We start from the raw sequence: 24,955 nt of genomic DNA on the forward strand, positions 1-24,955 counted from the left end.
TAGCATTTCCACTGCTAGCAAAGCAGTAATTCACAAAATGCTCCAGTTGGGAATGATTTGGTGGTAGTTTTATGAGCTTTGGCATTAAATTGCGCAAGGAGTCCCTTTAAAACTCACAAGAAAAGAAAAGCTCTGATCTGCATCAATTCTTACAGATTTGTCATTTCTTTTTTCCTGAAATTATTTTCTCATCTCTGAAATTATTTTACAAATCTGCCTGTAAAGATTGACTATTATAACATACTTTAGGAAAACAACTGACATTGTACCTGCTGCGACTAGAACGAAAATTTGTTGGGTATTTTTCCTCGTTGTATGTCTCATCTTTAGGTTAAGGTTACAAAAATGTAATGCAAAATTAAATTAGAGGCTGATGCATATTCCACGATGAATTTCAAATTGCCAAATACACTGACAGCAAAAGCAAAATAAAATAAAATAAAAATTACTTTTTTCCCCATCCTTCCTTGGGCGCAGTTGCTATTCCCCGCTTTCGCGAAGCAAAACATACGACAGCATCCCCATCGCGCAATACCCCTATCTTAACACTGAACAGAGCGCGCACTAGCAACCTGCATAAAGGAGGGAATCCGGCCGTTTCTTTTTTGTGACAGTCCACTTTCAGTCTCGATGCAAACTTTGCTCCAATCCGAAGAGGGCAAGGCGGAGTTTCCTAAGTTGAGACGCTCTGCCTGGTGCTCTAGCAACTGGTCGAGCGTGGGGGCTCCGTATTGCGTATATGATAATCAGGGCGACAGAGGCGTATTGCGCTTCTCTGCCTCCCCGTGGCTACGATGCCTCCTTATGCGCCCGCCGCCGCCGCCGCTTCAGAACTTCTTATATAAGTGTTAAAGTGGCCGCCTGCTGAAGATGAACGCGTCTTGGCTTCGCAGTCCCATCAAAGCACCGTGGTCGAGATCGCTTGGCAAAAGGTAGCTGCGACCGGAGCGTAGAGCTGCAGGGACCACCAAGAGCAGGTCCTGCGGGTATCATGAGTTGCTCGGATGTGGTGAGGCATCAGGCGCAGGCGACGTGTCACTCTTCCCAGGTGAAATCGCCCGCAGCATCCGTCGTGTGTTCCACGAGTCCTTGTCCGTTCTCCACACCACCGTTCACCTCGAGCCAACAGGTGAGACTCTTAACAAGTCAACGGGAAAGCTGTTATTCTCGTAGTGGGCGGAGAAAGCAGAAATGGGAATGACGGAGCCTGCTAGTCCCATTCTTGGGATAGGTGGGATGGATGAACCCAACAGCGAGAAAAAAATTGATGAAGTGCCTGCTCAAAAAGGAGCACTGGATGTTCATCTCTAGAAGGGGCTGGGTGATCTTTGCAATGCCTTGTATCACTTAGGAGCTTGACTCCTGAGGTTCATTAGGTACCTGGTTGAACAGAATGGATGGTTGACAGGTCTTTGTTGAGACCTGTCTTCAGCCACACACCATATACACAAATATTCTTATGGCATTCTCTAATCTAGAAGTGATACTCATCTCTTCAACATGGAGACTACATATAAAAGGACATATGAATCCAATCAGACAGAGTGTTTGACTCAGTCACTTACTCACAGTTGTATTCATGAACATATGCTTTGGCTTACTACTAACCCCTTCAAACCTTAGTTTGAATATGATCCAAAATGTCCCTACGTGGTGAATGACAGTTTATTTTTGCCACCATATGAGCAAAAATTTGGGCAGGCTCTGAGCAGTGTAGGTGTGGTGGCTGCGGCTTCAGCCGCTGTCATTTGATGAAGTGTCTGCTCAAACGAGGAGCATCAGAACTTTGCATCTGGAGGGGCCTGGGTGATTTTGATAGCTAGATGGCTGAAACTGAAGAAGAGAGGCTATCGGATGAGCAGAGTCTTAAGAAGGAACCTGTAAGAGGATTGCCTATGTGGCAGAAGAAAAGATGCTGCCACTTCAGTAACATAGAATGAATATACTGCAAACTGGTAGTACTTCATATTTAAACTTGTTTCCCACCAAACCAAAATGGAAGTGTCAGTATCAGAGGATTATGGGAGATATAGCCAGCTTGCTGTTTTTTCTTCTTTTTACCAATTCTGTGCCCAAGGCTGGAGGGTTTCTTGAGTTATCCTTTTCTTGGAATGTGAAAACCTTTGTGAGGACAATATTGAGAGCCCTTTCTGAGATCTGTTCAAAGTTCTACTATTCTCTTAGAAGTAGGAGTGTATGGGACTTGGAAAGTCAGCCTGCTTGCATACTTTGCTTAAAAAGGGGGGGGGGATGTTGGAGCTGCGAATTCATGAATTCACCATTAATTCTGAATAAAAGCTGGAGGTTGTCCTTAAGGAAGGATAATTTTCTGCCTTTATGCCCCAGTTTTGAATACGCAGCATGCCCAGAAAGAAATCACATTAAATTCAGTATAGTCTTTTACTTACGGGTACATGTATTCAGAATACATGACTAGAATTTTCTTTCTGAAGGTAATGTAACATTGTTTTGTCTAAGTTGAAAGTAGGTTCTAAAAAAAGTTTGAGGTTTGTCATAGTGAAAATTTGATCATTATGATGATTGTAGACCCTAAGGCAAAATAAGTCGTCTTAAATGGAAAGCCTAGTCAGTTTTGAGTTTTAGTCTTTTAGATACAGTATGTCACCAGAAATGCAGTGTCCCATAATTCCAAAGAGAAAGTTGGTTCGTTACAGCAAACTTTTAAAAAACTATAGGATGTATTACTGCAAACTGTATCATGATGGACTATAATCCTTTGCATAAGAGTATTTGATTAACTGAGTTGTAATGCATGAAAATATAGTGTTTCAGTAAATGAATATATTTCTGCTAAAAGTGCCACAAGACTATTTTGCTTATATTGTTTCTACTGCTTGCTGTTTGTTGAAATCTATTGATTCTTGAGGTAGATAGATCAATTCCAAACAGATATAATACAACAAAATTAAGAATTATATGAATCAAATGTCTGCATATACATTTACCATGGCAGCAGTTTCAGTAGACATGTTTTATTAAATACAATTTCAGTGACTTCTTTGCTATATGTGTGCAGAATTAGCTGCCAAAATTTAAATAAATGATAGAAAGTAGCACTTTGCTATATGTTTGACTACAGTATTGATTTCAAAGAAAAGTGATATATATATATATATATATATATATATATATATATATATATATAAAAACTACATATAAAATTTTATTTTTGAAATTCAACATTTACCCTTTGACTTAAGAGTCTGATGTAACAAAATAAATCAGTACATTCTTATCAGGATGACAACACTTTTAGACTATGCTGTGCGTGGGTGAAGTGGGACTAATATTGACTTGGCCCCAATATAGTCATCTGAGAATTCACTTTTTTTTTTGGTTTTTACTGCATTCCATGAGGTTTTATCATTATTATGCACATACACACATACACACACACACAAATGTTTTCTCCATACATGGGAAGTGACCCTTAATACCATCTTGGTTGGAATTCACAAATATGGTCTAAACTCCAATGATTTTTGTTTTATTAATTTTTCTTTCTGCTATTTTAAGAGCAGTTTTATCAAAGCTAGGCTAATTATTTCAAGCCCACCTTACAGTATATTAGTGTCAGAGCAGTATAAATTAGGAGCTCTCCCCTTCATTTTAATTGTAACTGATTTTTGTATGTAGGTATTCAAGTTTATTTAAAGTAATGTTTATTTATTTATAATTTAAAGTTGTATGATATTAATATCTACTTTAAACAAACTTGTATGTCAAGAAGCAGATGTTTTTCATGTCTAAAATCTAAACTGCTTTGAAACATAATGCATTCTACTTAAATCTTACTTTTTATTTTTATAATAGAATATTGAAATATCATATTGTAATAGACAATTTTTTTTTGTAAAAAAAATAGGGAATATTTTGAAAATAATTGGTTTAAATTGGGCTGGTTTTTTTCCTAGCATAATTGTCTGGTTTATTAGAAAATAATTAAGATTTACTTCCAAGTAATTAAGCATATGATTGACATTATAATTCTTCTTTTTCCACATTATTTATTCAGTTTAAATCTGTCTTTTTATGCAATGCACAAAAATACCACAAAGAATTTGCCAAATAAGAAACATCTTAAAGCTGAATAACATTGAAATAATATTTTGGCATTCTTCTTTTTTTCATCAAAATCTATGGCCTCTCTATTTCCTATCTGAACACTTACTCTTTTTCACTGAGGGAAGGGATTAATTTTCTCTTCTTTCTCCATCATCTACTGTCCACGATTGCTCATCCCGGGAAAGAGACATCCTAAAAAAAAGTATTTGTTTAGGAGTGGGATAGGATTTTCACCATTCTGAAACATTCAGAAAGACTTATTTTAATTTTTGTTTTCAATCACAATCAAATAACCAGATGGGAAATATAAAGGAGAACCTAACAGGCCATGATAATAACTAATTAACAAACTTCCTACTATATAGAATGGGTCATGAATACAGTTGTAACAAATATATAATGTTTGTTTATAGGTTGACTTTCATAGGTTGACTATCATTAGCTTTTATGATATGTAATTATGTATTGTTCTACTGTCTATCCATTTTTTTTCTCTCCTTAGAATAAAATAGTTGTATATAGCAAGATGCAAGAAACTCTGGAAGTCACACTTTCTAATAAGCAAGAGGAAGATGAGAAAGATCAGCCTACTGAAATGGAATATCTTAATTCTCGCTGCGTCCTTTTCACCTACTTTCAGGGAGACATTGGCTCAGTGGTGGATGAACACTTCTCAAGAGCTTTAAATCAAGCTAACAACTTCAATTCAGAGGCTGTTATTTCCAAAACCAAAACAGACTTATGGAGAGGTAAGTTTTAAAAGGAAAGCTGAATTTAACATTGTTTTCTTCACAAATGTTTAAAACACATGCTGTGATTTCTTTCAGCTTACTACATTATCTTTATTTAAAGAACAAAAACAGTACAATGCAACACAAAACCATACTTCTATCTGCACTCAGCACATAATATATGCAGCTAGAGAAATTAGGCCAGCTAGCAAAAATATCGCTCTGCATGGATGGAATCCAAATAACTTCAAGAAGAGTGTGAAAACAATTGGGAATGTTTTAATTATCATTATTATCCTTAATAATATAAATGTATTTATATTATTATTTATATATTTATATATTATAAATGTATAAATAAATAAAAAAATTTGAAAGACAAAGGAAAGCAACCTATCATATACAGAGAAAATCATTTTCCTAATTTTAAACATATCAGTGTGTGATCATATGCAATAACATTGGTCTTTATATCAATTAAGTTTCAGCTAATAGACAAAGTGTACACACGGTGTTGATTTAAAATTGTCATTCTGAGCACTCTGTTTTTATGAGACTGAAGAGTAGTATCATTTTGTAGCATCTCAAACTTTGCAAACAGTTGGCATAGTTCTTCAGGTAATGATAAATTTGAAACATGGGATATGTAATTCAAAAGTATATTCAGCTCTGCAAACCAATTTAAATCAACTAAACAAATGTATGGAATGGATATGAAATTAACATAGTGACATAAGCCCAAATCATAGGAGTAAGTATCTTTCCACCCATTTTACGTTTTCACTATTATGGGATTGGCAACAAATACTTTTAAAAAGTTAAAACATTATCTGATTTTTCAATAATCATAAAAGGTAAACTTTTACTCAATTATTTCATTTGCAGATAAACAAATGAATTTTCTATTCTTCAGGGCTCTTAACCACTGATTTGTTAGTATGTGACATTCCAGACCAGTTCTTATAAATAATTAATATTTATCTCAATATTTTAGAAATTTAAAATTATCCCAGACCCAAACTAATATTGAAAATAATTCAGGTTTAAGAATTATCTGCTAATTTATCTTGATAGAAGAGTGAATAAAAATATTCAATATACTTCTGTTTTGCAATGGCAGAACAAAAGTTATGAAGTGTTTTCCACTTTTATAAATTTGGACACTAGTATGCCACTCAGTAATTTTCTCAATTCTTATTAAAGATAATCATAGTAATAGAAAACAGTAGCACAAATTCCAACAATTTGGGTTGGTAAATGATTATGCTTTTTTATAGGCATGAAAGCCAGCTCATTGACTTTAGAACTGTCATCTCTCAGCCCAACCCTTTTTAAAGGTTGATGTGGAAAAATAGAGAGGGGACAGAAGTATCAGGCATGTTCGCCGCCTTGAGTTTTATATATAAAAAGACAGTATAACATTATTATGGTTGGTTGCATAATCAGCCAGATGTTTAGACATCTGGATTTGGCATTTCCGAGGACCTTGGATTGGCAGATATTGTGGTTTGATGGTATTAAAGGTATTGTCACAGGATGTAAGCTTTTCCATGTAAAGCTGTCCTTGGCAATTGATTGATGATGATTTTGCCATTGCCAAGTATTTTCAAGCAGTGATCCCATTGCTTTGGGATTGAGACTGAGACACCTATTACTATCTTTGCTTTGCTTTCCCACAGTTGTTTTACTTCTATGTAAAGGTCTTTGTATTTTGTGATTTTTCTCTAGTTCTTTCTTTTCTATTCTGCTTATCATTATTTTATATTAGCTAGTTCCAATAATATTACTACACATGCTTCTTCAGACACTAGTAAACTTAAAACCATATAACACATTCATTAATGTGACAGCAGACTAATAATAATAGAAAGTTCAATGAAGAAATACAATTAAGAAAGAATTTAAGTTTACTTTGGATGGCCAGATCTAAAGAGATAGTAGTATCTTGAATTCATAGAGTAGTGTAACTTAATTGCATGAACAAATGATTTATATGGATTTGCAGAATTTGTGAAAGCATGATTTCTCAGTACATTAATCATTAACTGATAATACTACAACAAACAAAAATTAGGAAGAAAGTAAAATTAACATATTAAATTGATAGAAATCACTTATAGCAGGCTTCTGGATTGCCAACAGAGGATTAAAACCTCTGTTTCAGAACAATAGAAATAATAGAGTCCTAAATTAATAATAACTAATACATGACATGTGCCCAGGCCTAAAAATCTAATAGGAATCCATGCAGGCCAGCAACAAATCCACCACCAGGTAAATTTAATCTCCTAGGCTTATTGCCAGGGTGGATGTTCAATACACTACTCCATGATTTGCAATCCAAGGGTGTTTTCTGGTATAATTCAAGCTGTTGTTACCTCTAAGGTCATAGTTGACATAGAACAGCATTTTTCAACCCAGCATTTATGGACTTTGATGTTAACTGGGGAATTCTGGAAGTTGAAGTCAACACATCTTAAAGTTGCTATGGTTAAGGTATAGACTAAGGATAACTGCAGGAGAATCTGCCTATGATCATTTTTTTCCCCGAGTACTGGCAAGGCCAACATGTCACAGGTCCTTTCGATTAGGATATATCTAAATAGGAATTGTGCCTTCTCTGTTGAAAAGCATCCCTGTAGAGATATTTTATAAGGCAGGTTGAGAAACCCCATTCTTATAAGAAAGATGGGATAAAAACATTTGTATCCATAATTTTAGAAATTGTTTTCATGTTATACAGTTTTAAAAACTACCTCATTGATTCAAAAATCACTAATTCATCAGATGTTCAATTATTTCGCATTATGTTTTAATAATATGAAATTAATTTTAGGTTTAATTTAAAAGGTATAATAGATATAAAGCACTGGTCACTGTAGATCAGAAAATATGCTATGATTATTGTATTTATTGATGTAGTTTCAAGAACATTTAAAAACAGTTATGAGCGTCCTTAGCTTCTCTGAGCCATGGTGGCACAGTGGTTAGAGTGCAGTACTGCACGCTACTTCTGCTGACTGCTGGCTGCCTGCAATTTGGCAGTTCAAATCTCACCAGGCTCAAGGTTGACTCAGCCTTCCATCCTTCCGAGGTGGGTAAAATGAGTACCCAATTGTTGGGGGCAATATGCTGACTCTGTAAATAGCTTAGAGAGGGCTGTAAAGCACTGTAAAGTGGTATATAAGTCTAAGTGCTATTGCTATTGCTCTACATAATAGCAGTGGTGTTTCTACATTTATTTTAAGAGTTTATATAATTTTTGCTTTTTCTCTTAAAAGAGAACCCAACAACTGCAAACCAAAGGAGGAACTTCCCAGCTTCATTTTGGACCAGTTCTTATCAAACTCCACCTCCACCATCTTTAAGTGGAATTCATCGTGATTTTCCCATTACTATACCAAGCACCTTTTCAGTAGCAGATCCTAACAGCTGGCCAGGACATACGTTGCATCAGACTGCTCCACCTCCCTCATCTAACATGCCAGAATCTTGGCATTATCCTTTAGCATCTCAGGTGAGCTCTTCATATGGACATATGCATGATGTGTACATGCATCACCATCATCCCCATGTACACATGCATCATCACCATCATCCGACTTCACATCTTGACCCACGGTACAGACCTTTGCCAGTGCCCTCAGTTTGTGCAGGCAAGATTCCTCCACTACAGTGTGATTCAACAAAGTCAGATCCTACTACTGTCAGCTGTGCTACCTCAGCTTGGGCAGGAGCCTTTCATGGGACTGTTGATATTATGCCAACGTTTGGATTTGAAACAGGTAAGCTGGAATTGCCTTTTGGGTATCTACACATATTTCAGAAAATGTATGACTTATAGCTCTTAAATTATTGTATTTACATACTTCCTTATTTTCCAGAGCTCAAGATGGTATACTTGGTTTTTCCTATTTTATCTTTATAAAATTCTAAGACAGGTTAGAAAGTATTAATTGGCTTAAGGCAAGGATGTCAAACTCAAGGCCCAGGGCCTGGATTTGGCCTGTGGGGTGCTTAGATCTGGCCTGCAGGGCTGCTCTAGAAACAGCAAAAGATCAGCTTGCAGTGGCTCTGCCAGTGAAAATGGAGCTCAGGAGGGCAGCCCTCCCGAGCTCCTTTTTCACTGGCAGAGGGTTGCAGGAGGCTTCACAGCCAGAAATAGAGCTCGCAAGGGATGAGCGGACTGCCCAAGCTCTGTTTTCTCTGGCAGAAAGTTGCAGGAAGTCATCGCAGCTGAAAATGGAGCTTGGGAGTCCATTTTCTCTGGCAGAGTGCTCGGGCCACCACAGATGTCCCCGACACAAGTGATATTGAGCTGGCCACACCAACCCCGGCCATGCCCCCCTCAGGGCAAACAGAACCCTGATTAGACCCTCAATGAAATCGAGTTTGACACCCCTGGCTTAAGGTCCCCATGATCCTTTATGGTTGAAGATTTGACTTTCATAGTCCAAGTTTAAGATTTTTGTTTATTAGTATAAGCAGTTGCAATGAATTTTGTTCCTTAGTCTTGTTCACGAATAAAGGCTAAAGATAAAGGTTCCCCTTGCACATATGTGCTAGTCGTTCCCGACTCTAAGGGGCAGTGTTCATCTCTGTTTCAAAGCTGAAGAGCCAGCGCTGTCCGAAGATATCTCTGTGGTCATGTGGCCGGCATGACTAAATGCCAAAGGCGCATGAAATGCTGCTACCTTCCCACCAAAGGTGGTCCCTATTTTTCTACTTGCAGAACTCCGTTGCATTTGCTCAATTTGTATGCCTTAACTATTCCTGTGCTGTATTATGTAGCAGATGATAGAGGAAAATTCATTGGCATTGTTGTGGAACTTGTACCTTCTGCTTGTGACCACCATAACTCATTTCTGACAAAATATGAGTTATCACTCACTAAACTGTGAAAACTGTGAAGCTCACTAAACTGAACTTTTAAAACCTGGTATCTGCTGTGTATCAACTTAGCATAGGCCATGTATTTCCTTTCCTTTCCCTTCCCTCCCTTTCAGTCCCATCTTGTCCCCTACCTATTAATGGATAGTAGATCATGTTTCAGTCCCTAGAAACTATGTCACATTTAAAGAAAGTAATCTATGTTTGGTCTTGTGCTCAAAATAAAACATCTATCTTCATTTTGAGATGACTCCATTAAAGAAATGAGAGAAAATATATATTTTCAATACATGTAAAATCCTTTACCAATTAGCAGTATTTAGGAAAAACATAATGATTGTTTTTGATGAATATGTGCCATAGTTCATTTTTTTGTGTATAAATCCATAGGTTCATTTGGCACTATTGTAAGCAAATATTTTATCCATTAAACATCAGTGGATGTTTACTTTAAGATTTCTATGTGTTATGTCAGGAAAATGTGTTAGATAAATTGTTTTTCCTTTTTTAAATGTTTGAAATAGAACACAGGATCGAGCAAAATAATTATCTGAGGGAAGGGCAAAGACAAGTAACAATTTGGATCTATTTTAACTGCAACTGACTTTCTCTTTCTTGTTTTCTGTACTAGTGGCTGCAAACCATCAGGCTTTGTTTTCACATTTGCATTTACTGGTATATAATGGTAGAGTCAGTTGCTTGATACTAGCAGCCTCAAGAAATTAATAAAAAATAGCAGAACTAGATCTTTAAAAAGCCTGGATGATTTTATGGCCATTAATAACATTTCTAGCTGTAGGGATGAGACAATAATAATTACATTTCATATTTTGAGCTTAATGTCATTATCTGCTGTAATGTCATCATCTTGCAAGACAAGCAGATTACTCTTTATGGAACCTACTTTTTGCAAGGTCTAGTATATATTTTTAATAGATTTGAGTTGTCAATGAAATTTGTCTTGATTAACACATAGAAGGAAAGGTGGCTCAAATATTATACCCTATTTTCTTTTTTAAAAAATTGCCCAGACTATCACTCAGATCACAAAAATAAAAATAAAACATTTTTTAAAGCCCTAATTTTAAATGAAAAGTAAAAACAAAATAAAACAGAAAATGTTTTATTTTATTTAATTTATATACCGCCCTTCTCCCGAAGGACTCAGAATTATGGACCTTATTATGGCTGTGGTGAACAGCCATAATAAAAGTGTACAAAATAGATTAAATATTATTTAATGGAGAAAAGAAAATTGGAAGGGCAGAAGGTCATCTCATTAGCTAGGTGTACCATCACACGTGATAACTTTAATATAGACATAATGTATACTTTAAGCACACTAAACACACTAATAATCCAGTGTTGCGAATTATAGCTTTGTGTGTTCCCCTAGCTTTCAAGTTGATTAAAGAATCAATTAAGTAGAAAGAACAGGCTCCTCCTTCCATTCCAAGAGAGTAACATTACTGAGATTGATAATGTCAAGTTCATGAGTCAGACCTACACTTCTGACTTCTTAGTCTAAGAACAGAATTAATTAAAGTGTTAGAACTAAACTCAGTTTTTTACGATAATATGCATATATCATATTTTACATGGTGTGCCAAATCGGGTTTTAGATTAGAATTGGGTTATGGCATTTTAGTTATAGCAGTGGAACCTGTTTTATGGCACAAAAAAGCTAAATATGTATAACAAAGTATATGCTAAATATGACTTTTTTAAAAAAAAATAATAAGTGGATAAGTGGAGGACAATATAGGACAAAATGGATAAGTGTAAGAAAATATAGGACAATTTAAAAATTCTAAAAGTTTTTTTTTTTAAAGGAAAGATGCTATGAGACCTGAGTGGGCATATACGGTATAGAGAGGGATTAGAGAAAGGCTGTTTGACAGGGGTGGGCTTCAAAATTTTTAGCAAGGGGTTCTCTGCCTGGTTGTTGGGTGGGCGAGGCCATGGTGGGCATGGTCTAGTCGGCCTCCTTCACCATGGTGGGGGGTCTTTTTGCCCTCCCCAGGCGCCGGACATTTTCCTCAAGCCTCCAGGAGGCCCTCTGGAGACTGGAAATAGACCCGTTTCCGGACTTCCAGAACTTCTGGTAGGCCTGTTTTTTGCCCTCCCCAAGCCTCCGTGTGTGCCCTGCACTTACCTGCATCCAAAATGGGCTGTGTGGGGACTCCTGGGAGGGGCGGAGTGGGGTGGGCAGGTCCATCCAGGAGTGGGATTTGGGGGTTCTCCGAACTGCACAGAATCTTAGCTAGAGGTTCTCCTCAACTCCTGCAAAACCCCAACAGCCCACCCCTGCTGTTTGGGTTAGAAAATTTTAATTTTCTAATCCAAAATATTCCATTAAAATACCTGGATTTGAGTGCATGGTTTCTCAGAATGCATCTTGCCTAAGTGTTCCTTAATTGCTGTGCTGCTTTACATTCCTACTATTAACCTGGCATTAAGATTCTCACATGTATATAACATTAATAGTGTGGCTTTATTCATTTATTTATTTTTTGGGGGGAAATAATTTTTTTTTATATTCAGCAGCTTACTGTCTATGCATGTGTGATCCAGCCTTAAAACTGATATTGCATAGTGAAGAATAGTCTCTATGACATATTTGGCCTTGAAATGGTGTTAGTGATGCCTGTTTTAGTTTAGTCAATATGACTAAGTGGATATGACATGATGATAAAATCATTTCATGAATAAGCAGGAAATAAGGTTTACACATTCTTTTTCCACCTTGTAGAATCTGTTCAAATGAGGAGCAGGCTTGTTGAGTTGTGAATATATGGCAGTAGAAGATAGGAATAACGATTTGTTCATTTGTTACATTTATCCACTGTGTTTCCTCTTAAGGCACCATACATGATTTTGTGTTCCATTTTTTATTGGTAAGAGTCCTGTGAGTAAGATCAGGTGGAGAAAATATAATTGGCTTAAGGTCATTCTGATTCTATTTACTTTTTGCACCTCTATGATTTATTGTTAAAAAGTCATCTCATCCACTGTTGTTTCTCTCCATTAATAAAATGGCATGGACTCTTCTTTCTGCAAGGGGAATTCAACGATCAATTCACCCAACTTATTGCTTGCATTATTATGTCATTGCACTAACCTCTCATCATTATCCAGCTTTGTTGGCAATTTTTAAACATAAAAAGATAATAAATGAGATATCATTCCTTTTCTTTTCTGTTCAAATGTGTAGAATTTTTCTAAGGCTGAGAATTGGAGCTGAACAAAGAATGGTGAAGGGTGAAGTATCATGACAGAATATGGATATTAGAATAATTTGAAAGCACAATTACAATTGTTTGCATTGTAGTTACAAAGGATTATATATATTATTTACAAGTCACACACACACACACACACACACACACACACACACACACACACACTGTTTCCCCGAAAATAAAACATCCCCTGATAATAAGCCCAATCAGGCTTTTGAATGCATGCGCTAAAATAAGCCTCCCCTCAAAAATAAGCCCTCCCCGAAAATATTTAAATGCAGAGCTGGATATCAGGTAAGATGACAAAAGGAGTCCCATCTTGCTCCATGCGCCCCAAAATAATAAGGCCTGCCCAAAATTTTAACTTAATCTCCTGGGTGATATTGAAAAAAAAGAAAACAAGATGAACCTGCTGGAAACACATTAGTTTCATAATTATTTTGTTACGTTAAAGAAATTTTGAGGAGGCATATTTCACTGGTTATGGTATGTCCTGTAGTTTTATATGGCATCGAGTGCCATATAAATGCTATATACATGTAATGGAGATGTACATGCTTCATTGGTCATTAGATGTTTCTCTTCTTGACCATGTCAGCAATGACAGTATGGCAGCAAATGGGTATTGCATCAATATTTTTGAAAAAATGCAGAAGAAACGCCTACAGTAGCATGTTAAAAAAAATGGCAAGATGACTATACAAATCACTGCCCTTGGCATGTGCATCCTGTGGCTGCAATTAACAGGCTACCTTTTTTTTTTTTTTTTTTTTTTTTTTTTTTTTATTGAAAAGGTTTTCAAATACAAATTTTTCCCCCTTTTTCCCCCCCCTCCCCCCCCTAACCCCCCCTCCCCACCCTTCCCCCCCTGTGACTTCTTCGTAACAAAAAAAAACCCTAATTCATAACAGATTACTTACTCCCTCCTCAAAATACTGACCTTTACTTACTAAAAATATTATAAATCCCCCTTTATCCATACATTTCAGAAAAGAAGAAGAGAAAAAAAAAACAAAACAAAAAAAAACAAACACATTATACTATAACTATTATAAAATAACTCTAATTTAGCATAATAGTGTTTTATATCTATGCATTATTGCAACAATTCAAAACCACCTTCCACTTTAAAACTATACAATAAGTCCTACTTTAATAACATTTCAAAGCGGGCTCCCCATAAAATCTAATTTAACATTTATTCCACTCTATCCATTTCCTCCACTCCCCTAAATGTATCACTTAAAAATCCCTTTTCTTAAACTAATCAGTCTGTAGCTAGCTTATTCACCCACTGTCTTACAAATTTACCATACACAACAATTCTTGATATCTTTAATTCACTGCCCACACTACTTAAAAATATATATATATATATATTCCATTATATCTAAATAAAAAAAGAAAAGACAATAACTTTAAATTTATAGTCCATATAATATCTTCTTGAAGTCTTTCCACTGGATTGTTAAAACCAACATCCATAATAGGGTGACATAGCTTGCGGATGCAACAGTTTATTCAAGATCTCCAATCATATCTGCCCCCATCAGTAGTAAACATCTTCTTATATATATAAAAGTAAAAACAACCACCCGAGTGACATTATAATTGTATTCCATATAATAATAATTGTGGGTTTCATCAGGATTATTAATTTCCATCATCGTATTGGGTAACAACCCGATCTTCTGCATGTCCCAATGTGATTCTCTTGCCTTATAATTCAAGATAATTATAATATATTTATCAACACAAAAAGAAGTTTCAAAATAGATAATTCAAAACCATCAATTTGAGGCTCTTTCCATGTCCCAAAATTACGGCAATGCAGAGATCTGCCACTATCCTCAGGATGATATTGACCAATATGTCGCCTCCTCTATGTTTTCACATAATCATTCATATTTTAAAATCACTGGCTTCACTGTTGCTTGGGTTAGAAATTTCTATTTTTGTACAACCTATTTCTTTTTTTGTTTTCTTTTTTTTGTGGGTTTGACCTCCATCCTAATTTTTTGTGTCTCGCATTTCTTTTTTATCCCTTGTATATCCTCTAATTGGTTTCCATGCTTGTCCTTGCCTTGATAAGTCATCACATTAAAATCAGATGGCACTTCTCTCAAATTTGTAGATAATCCAGCTGGGGTATCCGATAAATCCAAAGGCAATTTATCTGGTACAGTCTCTGTCTTTAGTTCCAGCTCCTTCTGCTTATCCTGTATTATATCTGAAGACGTTAAATTCATTTTCAACCTATTTTGATAAAATTCTTCCGCCCTTTCAACAGTATTTAACTGGTATCTTTCTCCTTGATATCTCAATATAATACCAACTGGGACGTCCCACCGGAATTGAATATTTCTCCTTTTTAACTCAGACACCAGAAAGCCAAATTTCTTCCTTTCCATTAGTATCTTAGGTGGGAGTTCCTTGTAAATCCAAATCTTTCTTCCATACAATTGCAAATTAGAATTGAAGGAATTTTGCACAATTTTATTCCTAATTTCTTTATCTGAAAAATAGATTACCACATCTCTAGGCAATTGCCTTTGCTTGGCAGTCCAAGAGTTTATTCGATAAGCTCTGTCAATCCTACAAAACACTTCCTCAGGTTGAATCTTTAAAATCCCAGCTAGAAATTCAGAAGATATTTTCCTTAAGTCATCTCTGTTATTTTCCTGCAAACCTCTAAGTCTTATTGCATATTCTGTGAAATTATATTGTATCTTTAGAACCTCTTTTTGAATCCTCTGTTCCAGATATTCTACATTACCAGACTTTTGGTCAGCATCCATTTTAAATTTTTCTTCTGAACTATAATCCTGAATATTTAACAAATCATTTTCAATTTTTTGAATTCTATTGTCCAATTTATCTTGAATTTCATCCATTTTTGACTCTAGTAAATTAATATTTGTATCCAACCGAATCATGAATTCTGGCAATTTTAAAATTTTTTGCTGCAAAAAGTCAAACTTGGATTTCACCAATTCCTTAGTTTCCTGCTTAAATTTTTCAAGTTGCTGATTCACAATCTCATCCCTTCTTTCAATCTCCTCTAAGAGAAATTCTATTATATTAAAATCAGGTTTCTGGGACTGAAGAGTTAAAACATATTGCTTTAAATTCTTGGTGGGGGAATCCCCCCCACCTATTTGTTTGTCTGACTTCACAAGCCTCAGTGCCATGTTTCCGCCTAAGCAGGCTTTGTTAGAAGAAGAAAAAAAAAAAAACAAGACAAAAGACTTCCAGCCAGCAACACTCAAGCCTCCAGGGAAAAAAGAGAAAAACAAAAACAGGAGCGGAGTTTTGTCTACAAATGTAGCCAGTGGTATTTATTCCGCTACATTGTAATAATAAAAAACGGAAGAACTTTCCCTCTCAAACTCTTCTCCAGCCGCGGCAGACGCCATTTTAAAAAGAAACTTTTTTCCTCTTTCTCTTCCTCTATTCTCTTAAGTAATTTTTAAAAGATAAGTAAAATACTTGCGCTTCAGTATTACAGGTCCAGCTCACATTTTCTTTGAGTAATCTGTCAAATTCGCAAGCTTGCTTTTGACGCCTGGCTCTGCATTAGCAGAGGTCTCCCAAAGCCCGGAGCAACGGCTGGGGATATGGGGCATCTCATCCGCTCCATCCCAAAAGTAAAAGAAAAACTTTTGGGACTCTGCAGAGAGTTCTACCCACCCCTGCCGGCTCTATCTCCGTTTCCTCATGGGAACGGAGTTTTTTCGAGCCGCCGTTCCGTTGTGAAGGCGGCTCTGACAGGCAGTGGAAGCTGACGATCCCAAAGGAACGTCTGGCGGCGGCCAGCAGCAAACAGGAAGTCAACAGGCTACCTTTTTCACAGCTACCCCACATCCTCCAAAATCAGATTCCCCTAATCACAAATCAAGATATGTCATGACAAAAGATACAGCCTCATCTGTTCACTTCATACAGATTTAATCAATATAAGTTTGCTGTTCTAGAAAGAGGCTGTTTCATTTATTTCTATTTTATGCCACTTAACTTAAAGTTGTTCATGCTATTAAAATAATGTTTTATTACCATCTCTAAGCTGATGGTACTACTTTCTTTGAGCTTAGGCACAATATTAAGGTGTGATATAGCATATATCATGTGGCCTAGCTATCTTCGAGACCGCCTGCTGCCACCGAGGACCTCCCATCGACCCGTGCGCTCCCACAGAGAGGGCCTCCTCGGGGTGCCATCAGCCAAACAGTGCAGGCTGGTGACCCCCAGGGGGAGGGCCTTCTCTGTGGGGGCACCTACCCTCTGGAATCAATTGCCTCCAGAGATAAGGAGAATCCAAGACCTCAGTGCCTTCCGCCGTGCCCTTAAAACCTTCCTTTTCCAGCAAGCCGGGCTGGCCTAATTTTTTTAAGTGTTTTTAAGTGTTTTGTTTATTGTTTTTAATTAATGGGGCCAAATTTATATATGTATATTTTAACTGTATTTTAATATTTGTACTTGATGTTTTTACTTGGCTGTTCACCGCCCTGAGTCCTCAGGGAGAACGGCGGTATACAAATTCAAAATAAATAAATAAATAAATAAATAAATAAATAAATAAATAAATAAATAAATAAATAAATAAATGTATCAAAAGATGTTTCTCTGACTGTAAAAATATTATCCTACACAGAAGTAGTCACACTTTTACTCACATGTAATTGCTTTGTAGTTAGTTACTCCCAAGATCAGATCTAGTGTTTCAGATTTTATTATTCTATGCATTGCTCTCATCCAAATTTTTCTTCGCTTGGGCTGAATCACATGTTTATTATAATCAGCATCTTCTAAGAAGTACTGGAGAAAATAGATGCAATGAAGTGATGTCACTGAAGGGCTTGTAGTTGAAATCATTTGGCTCTTCGGGTACCAGTTCTGGGAGACATTAAAAAGCTGCATTAACCTTTAACATGCATATTTCAGTCCTTTTTTTCTCACCACAGTCCTTTTTCCCCTCACTCATTGAGATTTGAATATAGATCTTTTTGACATTTATATGTCGAGCTGAGGATTTTGTGCAGTATCTGTATGACAAAATCGCTCAGATTCGGGAAGGGCTGGCCTCTGACTGGGTATGTCCAGACGGGATGACTGAGGCAGGTCTTGAGAGTGTTATCTGGGGGGAGTTCGATCCTGTGGCTCCCGAGGACATGGACAGGGTCCTGGGACGGCTGAACGCGACCACATGTTTATTGGACCCGTGTCCCTCCTGGTTGGTACTGGCTTCCCGGGAGGTGACACGAGGCTGGCTACAGAAGATTGTTAACGCTTCTTTGAGTGAGGGGGTCCTGCCGGCCGCTTTGAAAGAAGCGGTGGTGAGGCCCCTCCTCAAGAAGCCTTCTCTGGATCCGGCTGTTTTGGCTAACTATCGTCCAGTCTCCAACCTTCGCTTCATTGCGAAGGTTGTTGAGAGTGTGGTGGCGCAACAGCTTCCCTGGTACCTGGATGAAGCTGTCTATCTAGACCCGCTCCAGTCCGGCTTCCGGCCTGGGCACAGCACGGAAACGGCATTGGTCGCATTGGTGGATGATCTCTGGAGGGCCCGGGATAGGGGTTGCTCCTCTATCCTGGTCCTGTTAGACCTCTCAGCGGCTTTTGATACCATCGACCATGGTATCATGTTGCACCGGTTGGCGGGGTTGGGGATGGGAGGCACCGTTTTGCAGTGGTTCTCCTCCTACCTCTCTGACCGGTCGCAATCTGTGTTGACAGGGGGGCAGCGGTCGACCCCGAGGCACCTTGCTTGTGGGGTGCCACAAGGGTCGGTCCTCTCGCCCCTTCTGTTCAACATTTATGTAAAGCCGCTGGGTGAGATCATCCGTGGCTTCGGGGTGGAGTTCCATCAGTACGCTGATGACACCCAGCTGTACATCTCCACCCCAGGCCACCCCAATGATGCCCTTAAAGTGATGTCCCAGTGCCTGGAGGCCGTGCGGGCCTGGATGGGGAGAAACAGGCTCCAACTCAACCCCTCCAAGACCGAGTGGCTGTGGCTTCCGGCGTCCCGATATAGCCAGCTGACGCCATCGCTGGCTATTGGGGGCAAATCACTCGCCCCCACGGAGAGGGCTCGTAACTTGGGCGTCCTCCTGGACGCACGGCTGTCGTTAGAAGATCATTTGGCGGCCGTGGCCAGGGGGGCTTTTTATCAGGTCCGCCTGATACGCCAGTTGCGCCCCTTTCTAGATCGGGACTCCCTACGCACAGTCACTCAGGCACTCGTCACTTCCCGCCTGGACTACTGCAATGCTCTCTACATGGGGCTCCCCCTGGGGTGCACCCGGAGGCTCCAGCTGGTCCAGAACGCGGCCGCGCGGGGGATTTTGGGGGCGACGAGGCGCTCCCACGTGACACCTCTCCTGCGCGAGCTGCACTGGCTCCCGGTGGTCTTCCGGGTGCGCTTCAAGGTGTTGGTGACCACCTTTAAAGCGCTCCATGGCTTAGGGCCGGGGTACTTACGAGACCGCCTTCTGCCACCAATAGCCTCCCACCGGCCAGTACGCTCCCACAGAGTGGGCCTCCTCAGGGTGCCGTGCGCCAGACAATGTCGGCTGGCGACCCCCAGGGGGAGAGCCTTTTCTGTGGCGGCGCCCGCCCTCTGGAACAACCTCCCCCCAGAGCTACGTACAATAACAGACCTCCGGATTTTTCGTCGGGCCCTAAAAACCCATTTATTTCAACTAGCTGGGCTGGCTTGAGTCAAATTTTAAACGGATTTTAAATTGGAATGTTTTAATTACAGCCAAAATTATTTAATTATTTTAAACAGTTTTTAGATTTTGTATGTTTTGTATGTATGTCTTGTTTTTACTTTGGCTGTTCACCGCCCTGAGTCCTACATTGGAGAAGGGCGGTATAGAAATTTAAACAAATAAATAAATAAATAAATAAATATTTTTATTGGGTTCTACTAATGTAGTTAAAATATGGATTTGTATTGCTAGTCAATGTATGATATGTCATATGCTAAATAAATAAATGAGCATACTCCTGAAAATAAGGCTAGGTTACATGCCATTATTGACACTCTTTGACATCTTTGGTTACAGAGGTACATATAAATATTACCTAAAGTCTGGATGATGCATAGGATGCTTAGCAGCACTGCTGAAGAACAGAATTTTATGGACTATAGCAGAGGTCTCCAATCCCCGGTCCATGAACAAGTACTGGGCTACCGCATGCCAGAAACAAACAAGTAAAGCCCCATCTGTGGGATGCAGGCAACATGCGAAATCATGCCCCCTCTGGTCGTCAGAAAATCCTCTCTCCACAGAATCGATCCCTGGTGCCCAAAATTTTGGGGGCTGTTGTACTACAGTAAGATTGAGGGACTTATATTTGCCATCAGTCTAATTCTAGCTGGGTAATATCAGAAATGGAGTTCTGGAGAAGGAAACCCCAAGACATGGGCCTTTGATACCTATATTGTCTGTACAGGAGGACTATTGACATCCTCCCTTCACCATGCATGAATTAACTTTGAGCTCCTCTTTGTAGACGCTTCCTCATTTAAATAGTTATTAGAACTTGAATACTATATACAGAAATATGTGGTTCAATGAAAATGTATTTCCAATACCCTGATTCCAACCACTCAACCAAAAGCTTTCTTTTATGCATTCACAAAGAAAAATATCTACTTATATCTATCTTCCTAACAATATCCTTAAAAGAATGAAAATGGAAACTAATATCCATTCATAGTCCCAAGAAAGACATCTCCATTTGCTCAGGAGGCAGAAGACCAAATACAAATCCTAAGTGCCTATAGATAGTTTTCTTGATGTTAAAGAATTGTAAAAGTATATTCAATTAATATATCAAAACATATTGAAATGATTCAACAGTAAGTAATTTTAGGAATGTTGCCATTTTTTTCCCTTTGGCTGTTGGAATTTCAGTTCCATAATTTTCCATAGTTTTAGCTTAATTAAAAATAGAGTCTCCAATAACAGTCTCATCTTTTCCAATTTCCTTGTGTTAAACTTTTCTAATGCTTTTGTTTATAAATTCATCGGTCTGGTAAACAAGAAATCTGAGCTAATTATTTTCTGTCAATTTTGTTTTGGTTTTCATATTGATCCAGTATTACTTTTTTATTTTTAGCAGCTGAAAGACTGAAAAAAATTTAATGGAACAAGCAAAGTGCAATAGGGAGTGTCTTTAAAGCCAAGCATAGTTCCTCATGGCGTATTCCTGTATTTTTTTTGTTGTTGTTGTACTGTTATTTCAAGACTTTTTGTAGTCTTAAACTACACAATTTCATCAAACTTACATATTAGGTTTGTTTATTTATTTAATGTATGGCATCTACAGAACTTATGCAATCATTGATATACAAATTCAGTTTAAATAAAGCGTCAGCAAATACACACACATACATATACATATACATACATGCTGGAAATAAATATTTGGGGTGGGTGCTCTGTATTCACTGATTTGAATGTCATGCTAAACTGTAGCTAGTGATATGAACCAAGATGCTGCTCACTCTTCTTTGTTCATACCAGCCAGCTATGAAACATTCAGATGTTATATGAATTACCATATATCAACTGTTATTAGTCATAATTATGACTAAAGCAACAAATCTCAAAATATGGCTAAGATTAAGCACATTGTAGGTTTTGAGTTTAATACTATAGTGCTGTTATTCTAAGGACAAACACAGAAAAAGCTGCCAATCTCTTTGCAAGCTTGCCAGGAATTGGATGAATAAATTTAAGATAACATAAATTTAAGATTCACTGTGTCATATTCCTATCATGCTGAATGGTGGTGTCTTGTAATTTCTGAAAGAAAGCACCAGCATATTTTAGGCACTTATTGAATTTTATAAAGAGAGTTAAATTTCATGCCAAAGGATTTTAGTAACTCATCAGTTTTTTAAAAATCACTGCAATTTTTCCTGGAAAACTGAAGTAAGTACATTGTATATATATAAAATCATGAAATGTATATATGAAATGTATTGTGTTTTCCATTAATGCATCCTTTCCTTTTTCTTTTGAAGCAGGCACCCAACATCAGGACAAAACTAAGGAGGCTTTATGGTTTTGAAGTACAAATGGAACTTGTAAAGAATCAGCAGTAAGAGTTGCTATCTTTGAGAAAGGAATATGGCACACCTTTTCCATCTCTCTCTCTCTCCTTCTCTCTGCATCTTCACAGCACCAATAGACATTCTGCTAAGCAGATGCTGAGCCAACTGTATCATGTGACTGATCCTTTATACCCAGCTGCCTATTTGTCAATCTCAGGATTGCTAATTAGAAATGACATGAAAAGACAAGAGCTGTTCATCATCCATCATTTGTCACCTGAATCTGCAAGAACATTTTTGATATCCATCTTTTTATGCCGCTAAATAAGCATTTGGTTTGGTTGTGTATTGGCATCTAATATTAATGCACAACCAGGAGAGGACATAATTGAATCTAATTGTTAACTTTTTGGGAATGCATTTTGGTAGCTATTTGTGAATCCTTTTTGAGGAAATACAGAAAGTTTACATAAATATTTACAGGCTATTTTAGAACAGATTTTTTTAAAAAAGTTAAATAATTTTAAAGTTCTGTTTAAAGAACTTGCTTGCAGAGGTGCACTGTCAGATGTTTTAAATGCCTACTTTTAGTTGTTTGGAATTTCATTGTTATTGCTCAAATATCTCATAATTGTTCACTGTTGGCTATATAGGTTCGGTCCTACATAGATAACAAATTCTTGAATGTGTTTTACCTTCTTAACAATCACTCATATATAAAATAGTTTTCATAGCTGTAGCATCAAAAACATGAGTATAAGCTTTACTGCTTTTAGTGAAAACTTTGGGATATGGACAATTGATTTCAAAATGTAATTGGATGCAGAGCTTTTGACTGAAAATCTAACTGCAAAGGAAGCTTTGTTCTTAAGTTTACACTGACATTAATTCTATTCTTACTATTGAGCACAAAATAACTAATGCTAGCCTAATTCCTTTCAGCTTCAACCTAAATTAAAACACCTAGTTGGGTGCTTTAGAAGCCACTTTATATTGCACTTGTACATGTCTCTTTTTCCCGCTCGTTGCAAATTATTTGGAAGTTTCCTACTTGTACCAGACTTGAAATCCATGATTAGGAAGTACTTTAAGCAATCTATGTAGCATGTACAGTAGACTGGAAAGTACTAGGTAATGCTGCAAACAGATTTGGTACAAGTACAGTTGTGAAAATTTAAGCAAAACCTATCTAGAGAAAGTCTGGCTTTGTTGTTGCTAATAGCTGACACTAACTTGATTAGACATACAGGTAATCCTTGAGTTATGAATGTAATAGAGCCTGCCAATTACATTTGTAACCCAAGGATTCGTTAATTGAATTACATTAAATTAAATGCATTAATTAATTGACTTCGCAGGTCTTTAAGTGCACATGAGGTATCGGGGGGGGGGGGAGACTATGGGGGACCTAGTGCTGGAACAAGCCACCTGACTCAAGCCTCCCTCAACCTACTGTGATATTTCATGCTTCTCCCCCATTCTGCCGTGCTGGGTCTCCACATGTTTACTAGCCTCCCAGATTCCAATTGCTCCTCCCCACCCCATGTCTGATTGCTCACTTACTTTTTGAAGATCTCCAGATTTCTAGACCCATGTGGCAGAAACAGTGGCTGTCTTTAGTCAGACATTGGTGAAGCTATAACAATGTTAAAACTAAGGAAAACAGCTTCACCAGCTCTGCAAGCCTGATGAGACAAATAAGCTCCACACTGATTGGCTGCTGCTGCTGCCTTTGCACCCCAATCCCTGAAGCCGCTCATTCAAGCCAGAAAGCCAGCAACAAGCAGAAGGCATCTGCGGCATTGCCCAGGCTAGAACCAAATGAGGCCTGCAGAGACACTGGCCTCATGGCAGAAAAGCAATGGGCAGAATGGGGGGAGAAATAGGCAGGGGGTATGTTGCACCATCTCTGTAGTCAGTCATAAGGATGAATAACCACTGTAACATACACAACTTTCAAATTGGGTTGTAAGTACTTTTTTGGGGGGGGGTTGTCATAATTTTGAATTGTCACTAAGTAAACTGTCATAACTTGAGGAATACCTGTATTTAATAACTCAATCAACATTCTGTTGAATCAACTGTTTAGTTGAATATGGTAAAAAGACATTCATCAACAATTTCAGTAAAGTCAGAGAGGATAACAATAATAAATATGGTAAGCTTATCATCAAAATATTAAACATCAATATTTAATGAAATTTATTAAAATTGTGGTTTGATTTCTCCAAAGTTTCATTTTAACTAATTATGGATATTTCTAATGGAAATCATAGAATGGTTGTGTTGTAACCACAAGGGAAAATGGCTTTTGTGATCTGGATTAGGCTTTCTGTTTGTAACTTGATACATTTACAGAAAGCTCACCACTATTAAATACTGGAATAAAGCTGTTCTTTTTTCATAAGCATTTTTCCCTTGTAGTCTATTGAGTGTCTTTTCTACCTGTCTTCAGAACTGTTTTTTTTTTACCCTGAATGTAATGTATTGATTTCTAGTTCATCCAAAGATTTCAAATGTTCTAAAATTACATGATCTCTTCCCTTCAGTGTAAAGCTTTGATGTCCTGAAGTTGTTTAAAGTTTTCCACGCTCAGAGCCATATATGCCTTTAAAAAAGAAGCAGAAAAAGTGTCACTGCCTGGAAAGGGAAAGGAAGGAAAAATAGCTATGTAAGAGTAGAAAAGGGCAGAGAAGGGCGGCATATAAATCAAATTTAAAAAAAAAATAGCAGAAAGCCAGGAAGAACTGAAAGTGTACAAACCAAATCACCCATCAAGCGGAGGTGTGCAAGTGTAGGTGTAGAAATCTATAGAATCTTGTCTGAAAGACCCTGAATCACATCAGTATCACAACCATCAATTTATAATAAATAGAAGTGGACACAATTATTCAGAAGTGATTTCTATTCCAAACTCTCATTGGTTCAGGATCCCTGAT

General features: G+C 37.6%; 1 protein-coding gene across 1 annotated transcript; it reads left to right on the forward strand.

The window, feature by feature from the left end:
* Nucleotides 1-635: 635 nt before the first annotated feature.
* Nucleotides 636-24,423, forward strand: VGLL3 (vestigial like family member 3). The gene is made up of 4 exons (XM_034419803.3): nucleotides 636-1,129; nucleotides 4,589-4,835; nucleotides 8,099-8,602; nucleotides 21,987-24,423. Exons 1-4 carry the CDS (start codon nucleotides 992-994, stop codon nucleotides 22,031-22,033), a joined length of 936 nt encoding a protein of 311 aa, XP_034275694.2. The 5' UTR covers nucleotides 636-991; the 3' UTR covers nucleotides 22,034-24,423.
* The last annotated feature ends 532 nt before the right edge of the window (nucleotides 24,424-24,955 follow it).

The sequence above is a fragment of the Pantherophis guttatus genome, chromosome 5 (assembly GCF_059756535.1).
Source record: "Pantherophis guttatus breed Tessera chromosome 5, ASM5975653v1, whole genome shotgun sequence".
In the NCBI taxonomy this organism is placed as follows: Eukaryota; Metazoa; Chordata; class Lepidosauria; order Squamata; family Colubridae; genus Pantherophis; species Pantherophis guttatus.